The sequence below is a fragment of the Miscanthus floridulus genome, chromosome 2, assembly GCF_019320115.1.
Source record: "Miscanthus floridulus cultivar M001 chromosome 2, ASM1932011v1, whole genome shotgun sequence".
Classification (NCBI taxonomy): Eukaryota; Viridiplantae; Streptophyta; class Magnoliopsida; order Poales; family Poaceae; genus Miscanthus; species Miscanthus floridulus.
In genome coordinates, this window is record NC_089581.1 from 162,727,346 (window position 1) to 162,741,891 (window position 14,546).

The 14,546-nt window shown below is 49.6% G+C and overlaps 1 protein-coding gene across 1 annotated transcript; it reads left to right on the plus strand.

Moving 5' to 3' along the window:
* Window positions 1-8,163: 8,163 nt before the first annotated feature.
* On the plus strand, window positions 8,164-12,631 carry LOC136540400 (probable leucine-rich repeat receptor-like protein kinase At1g35710). Its single transcript, XM_066532408.1, has 11 exons — window positions 8,164-8,630; window positions 9,589-9,736; window positions 10,280-10,351; window positions 10,855-10,926; window positions 11,174-11,245; window positions 11,333-11,476; window positions 11,617-11,697; window positions 11,788-11,859; window positions 11,971-12,042; window positions 12,146-12,217; window positions 12,318-12,631. The coding sequence occupies exons 1-11, from the start codon at window positions 8,534-8,536 to the stop codon at window positions 12,406-12,408; spliced, it is 993 nt and encodes a 330-aa protein (XP_066388505.1). The 5' UTR covers window positions 8,164-8,533; the 3' UTR covers window positions 12,409-12,631.
* Window positions 12,632-14,546: the final 1,915 nt, after the last annotated feature.

Genomic DNA, 14,546 nt, shown 5'->3' on the forward strand with positions numbered 1-14,546 from the left:
CTCCTCTGTTATCAAGGTGTAGCCAATGGAAAGTTTGTGGAGGTCTCTAGCGAAGACGTTCGGGGGGACTAGGGCCCGTGCCGAGGCCATTTTTGCTAGCTCGTCAGCGGCCTCATTGTACTTCCACGCGATGTGATTTAGTTCAAGACCGTCGAACTTGTCTTCTAGGCATCGTACCAACTTGCAGTAAGCCTCCATTTTAGGGTCGAGGCAATTTGACTCCTTCATTACCTGATCTATGACAAGCCGTGAGTCACCTCGGACGTCGAGGCGCCGTGCCCCAAGTTCGATGGCGACCTGTAAGCCATTGATGAGGGCCTCATACTCTGCCACGTTGTTGGAGGCGGCGAAGTGGAGCCGCACCATGCAGCGCATGTGTACTCCGAGGGGCAAGATGAACAGTAGACCCACGCCTGCCTCAGTTTTCATCAGGGATCCATCGAAGTACAGGGTCTAGCACTCCATCTGAGTTTGAGCCGGTGGTAGTTGGGTGTCTGTCCACTTGGCCACGAAATCGGCCAAGACCTGAGACTTGATCGCTTTCCGAGGCGCAAAAGTCAAGGTTTCCCCCATAAGCTCGATGGCCCACTTGGCTATCCTGCCCGAGGCCTCCCAGTTATGAACTATCTCCCCCAGGGGAAAAGATGATATCACAGTGACTGGGTGAGACTTGAAGTAGTGACGTAGTTTGCGCCGGGCCAGGACCACGGCGTAGACTAGCTTCTGGATGTGGGGGTAGCGTGCTTTGGTCTCGGAGAGCACCTTGCTGATGAAATAAACAGGTCGTTGGGTGGGCAGAGTATGTCCCTCTTCTTACCTCTCTACCACTATGGTAGCGCTGACCACTTGGGTCATTGCGGCGACGTAGAGTAAGAGAGCCTCATCCCTGGCCGAGGGTACCAGGATGGGAGGATTTGTGAGCAGCCTCTTGAGTCTGTCGAGGGCTTCCTCGGCCTTGGGGGTCCAGGAAAAACGCTCGGATTTTCTCAAGAGTCGGTATAGAGGCAAACCTTTTTCACCGAGGCACGAGATGAAGCGGCTCAAGGCCACAAGGCATCCCATGACCCTTTGTACTCCCTTGAGGTCTCCGATTGGTCCCATGCTGGTTATGGCTGAGACTTTCTCTGGGTTGGCTTCAATGCCGCGTTCCGAGACTATGAATCCCAAGAGCATGCCTCGGGGGACCCCGAACACACACTTCTTGGGATTGAGCTTGATGCCCTTCTCTCTAAGGCATTTGAAGGTTATCCTCAAGTCATCGATGAGGTCCTCGGCCTTTCTGGTCTTGACCATGATGTCATCTACATAGGCCTCGACGGTCCGCCCAATGTTGTCGCCAAAGCCCCAGGTCATGCACCGCTGGTACGTGGCACCTGTGTTTCTAAGGCCAAAAGGCATAGTCACATAGCAGTACATGCCGAATGGTGTGATGAAGGAAGTCACAAGCTGGTCTGACTCTTTCATCTTGATCTGATGGTAACCAGAATACGCATCAAGGAAAGACAAGGTCTCACACCCTGCCATGGAATCAACAATTTGATCAATTTGGGGTAATGGAAAGGGGACTTTTGGACAGGCTTTGTTCAAACCGGTGTAGTCCATGCACATCCTCCATTTCCCATTTTTCTTCTTGACCAACATGGGGTTAGCCAACCACTCTGGGTGGGACACTTCTTTAATGAATCTGGCCGCCAAGAGTTTCTGTATCTCCTCACCGATGACCCTATGCTTTTCCTTGTCGAAGCGGTGCAGGCATTGCCTCACCGGTCTAGATCCGTCCCGGATGTCCAGGGCATGCTTGGCGACCTCCCTTGGTATGTCTGGCATGTCCGAGGGACTCCATGCGAATATGTCGGCATTCGCATGGAGAAAGTCGATGAGCACGGCTTCCTATCTGATGTTGAGGGTGGCGCTGATCCTCAGCGCCTGTTCGTCGAGGCAGGTGGGGTCGACTGGGACGAGTTTGATGGTTTCCACGGGCTCGAACACCCCCGTGCGACGCTTGGAGTCAGGTGCCTCGCCACTGAGTTGGTCGAGGTGGGCGATGAGGGTCTCGGCCTCCGCTAGAGCCTCGGCGTACTCAATGCACTCGACGTCGCAGTCGTATGCATGTTCGTATGTGGACTCAATCGTGATGATACCGCTAGGGCCTGGCATCTTAAGCTTGAGGTAAGTATAGTTGGGTACTGCCATGAATTTGGCGTAGCACGGCCGCCCCAGGATGGCATGGTAGGCTCCCCCAAACCCGACTACCTCGAAGGTAAGGACTTCCTTGCGGTAGTTGGAGGGGGTGCCAAAGTAGACGGGAAGGTCGATGCGTCCGATGGGTCGCGTGTGCTTCCCTAGCATGATGCCGTGGAAGGGGGCGGCGTTGCCTTAGAGCCTCGACCGGTCGATCTCCAAGAGCTCCAGGGTATTGACGTAGAGGATGTTGAGGCCGCTGCCTCCATCCATCAATACCTTGGAGAGTCGGGTGTTGCCGATGATCGGGTCGATAACCAGTGGGTACTGCTTGGGATTCGGAACGTGGTCCGGATGGTCATCTCGATCGAAGGTGATCGCCTCCCGAGACCAGTCGAGGTACTGGGGGTGGCCACCTTGATCGAGAAGATCTCTCGGCGTTCCCCCTTGCGCTGCCGCACCGTAAGGCACGCCGAGGGCCCACCGAAGATCATGAAGGCGTTGTGTACCTCGGGAAACCCGTCGTCCTTATCTTCGTCCCAGTCGCCGGTGCCCTTCTGCTTAGCATCATCGTCGGGGAGCCCGAGCCTGGCGTAGTAATGTCGTAGCATGGAGCAATCCTCGAGGGCGTGCTTGACCGGGCCTTGGTGGTAAGGGCAGGGTTTCTTGAGCATGTCGTCAAAAGGCCTAGGGCCTCTAGGGCCTCGGGGATTCTTGCATTCTATGGCCCTGACCAGATCAACCTCTAGGACTTCCTGCTTCCCTAGGTGCCCCTTTTTCTTTCTCTTGGGGAGGTGGGAGGCCGAGGCCTCGAGGGCCTCGTCCCTCCGCTTTCCCTTGGTGTCGCTGTCGGGGAAGATGGCTCCGACAGCCTCTTCGCCCGAGGCAAAGTTGGTGGCGATGTCGAGGAGCGCAGCAGCGGTGCGCAGCACATTTTGACCTAACTCCCAAACCAGGTCTCGGTAGGTTGTGCCGGAGAGGAAAGCCTGGACGATCTCTGAGTCACCGACGCTGGGCAACTCGGTGCACTGTTTGGAGAAGCATTGGATAAAGTCTCAGAGAGACTCGTCCAGCTTCTGGCGATAGCTTTTAAGGTCCCAGGAATTCCTAGGGCGCATGTATGTGCCTTGGAAGTTCCCAACGAAGATCCTAACCAAGTCGCGCCAGTCGTGGATTTGTGAGGGAGGAAGGTGCTCGAGCCAGGCTCACGCTGAGTCTGACAAGAGCAAGGGGAGGTTGCGGATGATGAGCAGGTCATCATCCACGCCACCTAGCTGGCAGGCCAGGCGGTAATCGGCAAGCTAGAGTTTGGGGTTGGTCTCACCGCTATATTTCGCGAGATTGGCTGGTTGCCAAAATTGGGCTAGGAAAAGGGCAGCACGGATGGCCCTGCTGAAGACTCGAGGGCCTGGTGGTTTAGAAGAAGGACTGCAGTCCTCCTCGCTGTCGTAGCGACCGCCTCAGTGTGGGTGGTAGCCCCGAGCGGGCCCCTCGTTGTTGTGGTGTCGTCGCCTGCTGACCACCTCATGGTCTCCCTAAGCCTCACATCGATTGCTGAGGCGGTCCAGAAGCACGGGGACCCTGTGGGCTATCGGTGCTTGAGCGGGCTCAAGACGAGCCGAGGCCTCCCTGACCTACCGAGGCAGTGCCGTGGGTAGGTTCGAGACACCCCCATGCCGTCGGGAGACAGAACTCTCGGCCTACTAAACCACGGCGGTCTCTAGGAGATCCCGGAGCTCGCCGTGGACCCACCGCCCCTCCATGGTAGAGGGCTCGGGCATTGCACGGACCAGCATTGCCGTAGCCGCGATGTTCTGGCTAGCGCGATTGAAGACTGGGGGTTGCTCACTCCCTTCGTCGTCATGGATGCGGTGGTGTACATCACGGGCCCTCCGTTGGGCTCCCCCACCTTCGCTACGACCTCGCTGCTCCTGTTTGAGAGTGTCTCGAAGCTGCTGCAGAAGGAGTTGGTCTTGTTCGACCTTGGCCTAGAGCTCATGGAGTTGTTCTAGGTCTAGGCGTTGAGGTCACGCAAGGGCAGGGGTCTCGTTTCATGCGGCCGGCAGGACAATGCGTGGAGGCATGGCAGCGCCTGTACCTGGGCGAAGCGGGGAATGGCTACCTGCCCCCTCATCCTCCTCGCCCGCTCTTGGCATCCTGAGCCCGACGTGAAAACACTCGCGAGTGGGGTTGTAGATGCCTTTGTCGTCGGAGTCAGAGTAGCCTAAGCAGTAGTCGCTTGCAGCCAAGAACTAGCGCATAGCCCTAGGGTCGTGGAGTTCGGAGAAATCCACTCCGGGCCATGCCTCGTCCTCCTCTGAGGAGTTGGCGTGGGTGCTTAGGTCGAGAATGAAGCGCTGGCGGCGTTCTGAGAGATCCTCGTGAGCGGTAGTGTAAGCGTAGGCATAGGAGGTAGCGGCATTTCTCAACCCAAAGGGGTATGGGGATGGTGCCGTCGTCAGACCCTGCTCCGCCGGGATCGGCTCCTCAGGGAGCGGTGGAGCAGGGCTTGATAACGGGGCATCACCGTGTGCCACCAGCGATTTTCCTTTGTCCAAGCTCAGGCTAGACAGGTCCCTAGCCAGGGACCCTGTGCCAACAGCTGATCGTAGGATATCGGCGGGGGGCGGCGTGCCACCCCGGATTCGCGTAGCGTCGGGGTGGTCTTGCTCGCATCGTGCCTAGCGAGCGTGGTGGGAGCGGCCGCCCGGGCGCCGACTGCACCTGGGCTGCCGCTGCGCGACTTCATCATTGGTTGGTGGGGCTCGAGGAGTGAGGAGTACCATGTTGTACTTATGCCCTAGGGACATGAACTCTAGGCTCCCAAACCAAACCACCGTGCTGAGACACAATGGTCGTACGGAGTCTGCCATCCGGGACTTGCTGGGATGACGAAATTGACACGCAGAGGCCCCTACCTAGCGTGCCAACTGTCGGTGTTTTGGACCGGAGGGTCCTCAACCGACTAGTGAATTTGAACTACGTGCCCCTAATCCCGGATGGTGATGCAAAGAGACACAAGGTTTATACTGGTTCAGGCAACCGATGCCCTACGTCTAGTCTGAGAGATCGATCTTATATTCCTTACACCGAAGTGCTTGTAGTAGGGGGTTACAAGCTAGGGGAGAGAGGGAGCTAATCCCAGGTCTCGGCAAGGTGTTGTGTGGGCTGCTTGAGATGTTGCTCTCAGGCGGCTGGGATGTGTGTGTGTGTGTGTTACCAGGTCTTTCCCCCTCTCTAAGTGGCCCAAGTCCTCTCCTTTTATAGTTGAAGGGAGGACAAGGACAATACATGTGTTAACTATGCGGCGTCGTGCAAACAGGGGCGGCATGTCCGAGCCCTGTGGCCTGTTCCTGTGGCGGCGTGGTCATCGGAGTGGTCCGTCCTTAGAGCACTAGGGCGGCGTGCCAGTCCCATCTGATCCTGTGCGTCGTGAGAGCCCTGGGACTACCTCGGAGTGGGTGCGGCGGTGGACGTGCAAGCCGCTATGGACGGACTGTGCGCAAGGCCGAGGCTTGGTCGGTGCCGAGGCTGCACCGCAGTGGGGGGTCTCGGCGGGTACAAACCCCGAGATAGTCGAGACCTTGGTGCACAGTGCTGAGGCCCTGAGTGGGCGGCTGATCTGGTGCGCCGGCTTGGAGGCGGTGATAACCCGGGCCAAGTTGTCCATGTCGCGTTGTTTTCGAGGCGGGGATCGCGAGGCACAGTGCAGTGTGGGCGCTGATCGTGGGCACAGCGTCAGAACACAGTGTCCGGTAATCCCCGCCATGCCCTGTCCCAGCTGGTATGGTGTTGATGCAACCTCAGGTCCCGTCGGCCATTCTATGGCGTCGAGCCATCGCCTGGCTGAGATTGCGAGAGTGGTTGAAGTATTAATGAGATATGACGTGCTGTCGAGAAGACCGGCCGAGGCGGGGGCGATGGACTATGGATAAGCTGGTCTCGCGCGATACGGAGAATGAGGCCTCGCGCGAGACGGAGAGCGGAGCCTCGTGCGAGACGGAGAATGCACCCCCTGCCAAGGCCTTCCGTGGAGAGCCTCGTGCGAGGCGGAGATTGTGTTCCCTGCCGAGGCCTCCCGTGGAGAGCCTCGCGCGAGGCGGAGATTACATCAGGATACCGAGACCTCCTACGCGAGGCTTGAGGCGAGGCGGAGGGCTCGGTGGGCCCGGTCGTGGCGGGCGAGGGGCCCACGGCTTACCTTCTAGCTTTGTTTTCGATGGGACTTAAGTGACCCCTTTGATGTTTGTTCGGGGTACCCCGTTCTAAGGTACCCGACACATACCCTGTACATCTACGGGAACAATACTCTATAACCGCCCTGACACAAACAGTGTTGTAGGCGCCTACATTTCCCCTACAGTATTGCGGGCACCATTAAACTCCCATACGGTAAGGCTCCCCCCATATGCCTCTGGGTATCGACAGTGTTGTGGACGCCGGGATTTACCATACCGAGTGCACATGGTGAAACTCCTCACATGCCTCTGGGCATCAACAATATGTGCAGGTACCGACATCTACTATACCCAAACAAGAACGACGAAACCTCCCATGTGCATCTGACATCCAACAGTGTTGTGGGCCCCTACCATCATCCTGTATCCATCGGCGTGGGCAACAAGGCTTAGAAGCATTCGTACTCTCTCCCTCTCATTTGTAAGGCCACCCCCTCTATCTATAAAAGAGGATGCGCTCTCTCTCAATAGATCAAGTTGATTAAAGCCCAATCCATTTAGATTCATTAGATCGATCTAATTCACTAGCTCACAACCACAGAACCACCAGGTTCGGACTTCAAGCACACGCTTGAACACTTAGCTCATAGCGGAGCTCCTGTCGCTCTCGACCCTTCCGACCGGAGCCGATCGGACCTCTTGTGCACCCCATCTTTCTCCTTCTCGTTTGTAACCCCACTATAGACTTCGAGCACCTGGGCTCAGGAATAAAGTCACCGACCGACTCAAACTGGACGTAGGGCGTGTTGCCTGAACCAGTATAAACCCTGTGCCATTGAGTGCTAGGCCACATCCGATCACAACGTACGTCAAAACTATAAATATTTACATGTTGGTCACTTTCTGCACCGACACTTTTGTTATGTTATCGTCACTCCATGTTTTCTACACCAACATGATCACATATAGGAATGAATGATTCCATGTGTTCATACAAATAAACAAGATCAAGTGTGAGGCGGTTACAAGATAGTATGATTTTTTTGTTGTCATCAAAGTCAATTGAGGGTCTACATAGTCTAGGTCATTAGCACCAAGTAGTCATAATAGTTAACAAGAGTGACTACTAGTAAATAAATACCAAAAGCGTACCATAGAGGCTTCAAATAATTCTAAGCTAGGCACCAGATCATGGTTTTACCCAAAAAAAAGTCTAAATTTGCTTTAATATTTTTCCAATTTAAAAAAGGATAAATTCTTTAGATTAAACTAGACTAGATTTTAGAATTTTTACTTACATAACTTTTTGGGAAACATATCTGGATTTTGTCTAAAAATAATTATTTTTAGTATGATTTTACCATTCAGAACTATTCACTAATCACAATTGATGTGGATGTGGCGTCACGTTAGACAAAACCGTAAGGTTAAAGAAGAGACTAAAATCCGGTTTTGTAAATAGTTATAGTTGAGGAAGGTCAAAATACTTTTTGCTTTTTCCCCTGGCCTCCTAATTTATCATAGCTATTCATTTTCTGCCCCTCAAACGAGATTGTACTCCAACGTAATTATACGTAATTTCGAAAAAAAAAACGGTCGTATGTTCTACGTTCGCCATCACTACACAGAACCGTATTCAATAGTACTGTCCCCATTTCTAATTGCTCTAGTGCTACTCCGCACTTTCATTCCGGTGATCTTTTATAGATGCCGCGTTCGCCTTGCGGTGAATTTTCAACTATATCAGCTGCAGATCGAACGCTTCCTCGTGCGAAGCGATCGCGTGAACTTCCGCCACGGTCCGGCGCCGTTCGGCGGCAATCCACGTCTCTGGTACCGGAGAAGGCGGAGATCCGGTCGGCGAGCGCGGCCGCGCCGCCACGGTGCGCTCCGACCCGACGCAATGACCGGAGTACCGGACCTGCCCAACCCACCGACGACGCGGCAAGTGAAATCCGCGAGCACCCCTATGACAAACTGACAGGGTGACTCCGTGACCTTGAGTGCCTACCCGCCGACTCCCACTCGGCCACTCCGAGTCTCCCACAGTCCCACTACGCCACTACCCCATCCCGGTGCGGCGCCACCTTCCCCTTCCGGCACTCCCCTTCTCGTCTCTTATGGTGCCCAGCCTCTCGCTGCGCCACTACTAGCGCACCGTTCCCCCCTCATCCATGGCCGCGGCGTCGTTCACCCGCGCTTTATCTCTCCACCTGCTCCTCCTCTTCCTCCTTGCTGGCTCGGCGCTCGGCAAGACGGTGAAGAGAGACGGTACGTGACTGTTCCTTCTCCCACACCGTCGATCCCGTCCACGAACTCTTGGCTGCTTACTGCGAGTCGACGTTTTAGACGAAAGATCGATTCTTTTGTGCGCGTCATTGGAGATCTGAACCCAACCTTCCATCCGGAGCCATGCGTTTCCCTGCTCAGTGGCGCTAAATTGGGCGTCTGTTCTATTGGTACGGCCGTACGGGTAGCATTGGCCTCCCTTGCAGTCACGAGCTCGGCTGTGCATTTCTGGAGACGCGTGATATATAATGTTCTTGCATAATCTCTGGCGCAACACTGTCGGATCTATTTATTAGCATCTCAATTAAGATGTAAATTGGTTTCATATGTGGTAATTTTAGTTTGTATATATAATATACTCTCCGCAGAATTTGGGCCCAACAGTACAAAGGGGTGACTGCTGAGACTTTGTGATTGAGTTGTAACTGAAGTAATGTTCATAAAATCATGATAGTTAACATGCACTATGTAATAAGGGCCTGGAAATGATTCTACAAATGCCGGCGCAGCCATCACAAATTGCGCCAAATGGGCTGTTAGCATAGATGATGCTCTTTTAGTTGTTGTAAGATTCATGTAAATCGATCTCTAGTACTGTAGGGGTGGCGTGGTCTTCACTTAATCGTGAAACCGCGCACAAAAGTGGGCGTGGCTTGCGCCTGCACAGCCTTGTAAATTGCTCTCCTCTTATCAATGAAAGCCGGTAATGGATCTTTCGCGAGAAAAAAACATGCACTATGTAGTGTGCCATTTTTTCGTTCAAAAAAAATAGTGTCATTTCCTAGTGCCACCAATGAGTGTTATGGTTCCTGATTGCTCGAGGACTCAGGAGAGTAGTTGTGCTCGGAGGCATTGCTCACAGTTAGCAATGTTTATAAACTGTTCAGTAGGTGCTCAGTGCTTAAGCGCTGGAACTAAAATCAGTCTATTTTTTATGCAGTGAAAGCATTGAATGAGATCAAATCTTCACTAGGCTGGAGAGTTGTATACTCATGGGTCGGTGATGATCCTTGTGGGCATGGTGATCTACCCCCCTGGTCCGGTGTGACATGTTCTCAGCAAGGGGATTACAGAGTTGTGACAGAACTGTAAGCACCATTCTATCCTTTTCTTGATTGTACCTTGTCACCTGGGCTCCTGGCATGCATGAGCATTTGGAAGCTATTTTATGGTTGGAAAGTTTCTTTCCTGAGATAAAAAAAGGTGTAAGACTTGAAGCCTCAAAGGTCGTTTTTTTTTGTTGCTCCAACATAGGAAACCCTTCATCACCTAGAAAATTGAAACGGCTCCTGACCTTGCAAATATTGTCCAAAAACTATTTGGCTACACACATATCTCCATATTGCAGCCATTTGTCATGGCTTTTGTTAAAGCTACCCAAAAGAAAAAGTAAACTGTTGTTAGAACAAGGCAGCATTACCTACTTTCCTACTGCATGGATATTTTTTTCATGGTTGGAAATAAATAAGATACTTTGCAATTTAGCATCTATGACCAATACAGGTGTTCTGGTTATGGATTTCAACTCTATGAATTGCAAGACCATGTTTACTGCTTGTCTGAAGCTTCATGCATCGTCAATCATTTTTACACATACATGCCTGAATGCCATATTGTGTATCTTATTTCAGGGAAGTCTATGCTGTATCAATAGTTGGTCCTTTCCCAACAGCAGTAACTAACCTGTTGGATCTAAGAAGATTGTAAGAACCTTTTCCTTGTCAGTCCTGTTTTATTAATATGTTCGATATTAGCATCTAGGAGGACATGACTGTTTATGTTTCATGATTATTTGATATAAACTGATTGGGTTCATGTTCTTCATATACCTGTTGTTAAGTGTCTGTTGGTTTTTAGATTACCATTCAGTGGTAAGATACTAAGACCACACAGCAAGGTATCTGATAGATTTATACTTTATTGTAAAAAGAAACATTGAAGTTCCATGTCTGCTGCAGCTATGTCCTGAGTTTGGAGAGATCAATTGCCGCAAGGGAAAGCTAGATTTACCCCTAAACTATCATCACTTAATAACTTAACTATGCCAGCTTCTGTTTTGTTTATTTCTCTGAGTTGCACTTTTATTTTCTGTCAAAAAAATATCACTAATTGAAGGCGGTCTTATTATTGAATGACCTTGTGAAGGGCTGCAGTAGAACAACTTTATGACTTTGACCAGTATGTAACTTAATTATCCACTTAATAGGGATCTCCACAATAACAAGTTGACAGGGCCAATTCCCCCGCAGATTGGACGGTTGAAACATCTCAGGATATTGTAAGTATGGATTATATTTGTGCATACTGAGTATATGCTTTCAGGTCAAGATGTTTGCACTTTAGAGCAGTTTCAGTTTTTGCAACATTGAACATAAGTCTCTTTATTCTCTGCAATACTCCAATGTCCTCGGATAATGATAGCCCTTGAATCAATGCTGCACCAATACTACTTTCTTGCACTTTGAGTCCATGGCTAATTTGAGTGTAGTTGCTCTTCATCTAAGCAAGTGTTCTTGTAAACTTAGGAATCTGAGGTGGAATAAGCTTCAAGATGTGCTTCCACCTGAAATTGGTGAACTGAAGAAACTGACACACTTGTAAGTTCATTTTTAGAATGTACTTAGTTTATGTGGATACATAAATGTTCACTTTTGATTTCTCTAAGTGTTATTGGGAATTTTTAGGTATTTGAGCTTCAATAACTTCAAAGGCGAGATTCCAGTGGAGCTTGCAAACCTGCCAGAACTTCGTTATCTGTATCTTCATGAGAACCGCTTCACTGGGCGAATCCCCCCTGAACTTGGAACTCTAAAGAACCTACGTCACCTGTAAACATCCTACTTGATTCCTTCTATTTCTTGTTCACCTTTAGAAGGAAAACCAAGTCATATTTACTACCTCAATTATAACCATCCTGGTTTGTGAGATGTCGTGGACTTGTGGCAAATAATAAATTCTCCTTTTGCAGTGACGTTGGCAACAACCACCTGACAGGCACTCTCAGGGATTTTATCGGCAATGGGAATGGCTTCCCTTCCCTGAGAAATCTGTATGTGAAAATATAACATGCTACCAAATTCATCCGTCTCTCGTGAATGGTGAGTGTTGTCTTTGCTGACTGCTGAGTTTTGTCTCTCAGATACCTTAACAACAATGAATTGACTGGTGTGCTGCCAGATCAGATTGCAAATTTGGCGAACCTTGAGATTTTGTAAGTCTTCTCTGAAGCTGAAGATTTTATTGCATTAAGACCTGTCATCATATTTTTCCTTTGAAAAATAAGGAATACTGGATCATCTGATCATCCTTATACCTTCTTCAGGCACTTGTCCAATAATAAGATGATCGGATCAATATTGCCCAAGCTAGTTCACATTCCAAGGCTGATCTATTTGTGAGTCTCACTGCTTAAACCTTGTCTGAATTCTATATGGGAGGAAGGATCATTTAGTGTTCTTTTGGTTCTGATGTTCTTATATTACAATGGTTTGTGACAGGTACTTGGACAATAACAACTTCATTGGGAGGATACCCGAAGGGTTATATAGGCATCCATTTCTGAAGGAGCTGTAAGTTGGCTTCAGAATCTCAATTATATATTATTTCAGAAAGATTTTCATTTTACTTCTACTTTATATTTATTGAAGTACATATATGCCCTTGCTGCAGGTACATCGAAGGAAATCACTTCAGACCAGGAACCAGATCAAAAGGAACACACAAGGTGCTGGAATTGCCTGATGCTGACATTTTAGTTTAGCAAGCTCGTTTGGGGGACCTGAGGTCTTGGGGTCCTGCCGATACCACGATTGTTTTTAGGGCATATATGTAGCTTTTGTTTGTCACTGCACTATTCAGTGACAAATTTACATTTGAAAAAAGTCTCTTGCAAAAAAGAGAGAAAAAAACAGTGAATAGTAGAGGCCACTGTCACACTGCCGACATTATTAGATGAGTGTACATGTTGTATTGTTTACCCTGTATCTTTGGTGTATGATGGAGATGCTCGTCAGATGTAACGCCAGCACATCGCATGGCACCGACAGTCCTGGTACAACCAGTGGCCAATGATATTTTTGTTACACGCTGGGCATGATCTGTCCTTTTTTGGAAGCAAATTTGGTGCCACCAACACTTGAAAGCGTGGGCATGTGGGGAGAATCTGCTAATACCAGGCTGGATCTGCCCAAGAAAAGATCAGGCAGAACAACTGCATTCCAGACATGCTCTCCATTTATGAACAGAAGTTGGGTTAACCCAGGAGAAGTCAAGGTAGTGCATACGATTGAGGAATATATAAATAACTGAAAGAAACTAGAGCCTTTTTAGCTAATAGCTAAAAAACAGAAACTAGGGTGTTTCGTGGCGCGCATAGCACCATGTCTTCTACAAACATGGGTTCAGAAGATCCAATATGCTGCGCAGTTTGATTGGATGATTGTCGCAGCAAAGAATACTGTCCAGATCACATGCGTTTCTACACCATTTATAACTTTAACAATATTGCCTTTGTTGTTAGTGGTCCATGCTGCCTTTTCGGTATTCTGTTCCCTTCTGAACTCCCACTGTTTGTACCATGATTATTGCATTCCAAGAAATTGGATGCATCTCAGAATCCATGTCCGAATTGATGATGTCGCCACAGTTGCAACGGAATACAGCATATGGCAGATTGCGCTTTCATCCTGCACAATTTCAATTTTAATCTTGGTATAAGCCCATTACTTCCGTTGTACCAGTTTCTGTTACTGCTTTCGGAACTCCAAATATACCAAATGCCCCATTCTATGGTTGTGGCAGTACTTGCACTCTTGATCCTTTTGCCTTAGCGAAACATTTCCCTTCAGTCTTTCAGCGACACGAAGAACTGAAGAGTCGCTATCTGCCCAAATGGTCCAGTTCTCCGACTCCCTCGCAAATCCGGTGCTATCTTTTTTTGCCGGATCAAGAGTTGTGAGTGAGTCAGGCTTGAGCTGCCCAAGGCACATGGAGGACAGGCATCTTTGTTTGGGCAATGGCATATTGACAAGCACACAGGGGGCAATCGCTTCGCTTGGTGTGGAAAGACCTAGCTTAAAAAACATGAACAAAACCATAAGCCAATGCCCAATGTCAGGCTACAGTGGCACAGGCTTGTGATGCACTGCAGGCTTCTGATGCTTTTCATGAGGATTGTGGTCCCGGTCCATTATTACATGCTAGTAGTTGTACGGAGTAACTTAGGCCCCGTTTAGATAAAAAAATTCTAGATTTTGGCTACTGTAGCACTTTCGTTTGTATTTGGCAATTAGTGTCTAATTATGGACTAATTAGGTTTAAAAGTTTCGTCTCGCGATTTCTCACCTAACTATGCAATTAGTTTTTTTTTCGTCTACATTTAGTACTCCATGCATGTACCGCAAGATTCGATGTGACGGGTACTGCGTAAAATTTTTTAGAATCTAAACAGGCCTTAGCAATGGATAGGCCTTGTTCGGCTTACCCATATTCGACTTGTTCGGCTTGTTTTTTCAGCCGGAACAGTGTTTTTCTCTCACAACAATTCAGCCAGAACAGTGTTTTCAGCCAGTTTCAGCCAAATTTCAGACCAGCGAACGGGTCTATAAAGTCTTGGGGGACAGTAAATGTGCAGCAGGAAATGCACCTGTTCGACACTGTATCATGGTAAAAGTTGCGATGAACTGAGGATGCATACATCACCGACATGTGATCTGGAGAGTTTAGGGAGATGTCAGAGGGTTAGGTCTGCCGACACGAGGTTCTGAATGTTGCTTCCTAGGATTATGTGCTTATGTTTCATAGATTATACTACTAACAATTAGTCTGGAGCAGCACCCCTGAATAAGAACAAGCAGGAGGAGAGCATGCAAAACTGCGAACGTGCACAGTGGCGGCGTG

Coding starts and splice junctions, on each gene's coding strand:
- LOC136540400 (XM_066532408.1), top strand. CDS start 8,534: ATGGCCGCGGCGTCGTTCACCCGCGCTTTATCTCTCCACCTGCTCCTC. Junction 11,246..11,332: donor CTGAAGAAACTGACACACTT/GTAAGTTCATTT, acceptor GGGAATTTTTAG/GTATTTGAGCTTCAATAACT. Junction 11,860..11,970: donor TTGGCGAACCTTGAGATTTT/GTAAGTCTTCTC, acceptor TACCTTCTTCAG/GCACTTGTCCAATAATAAGA.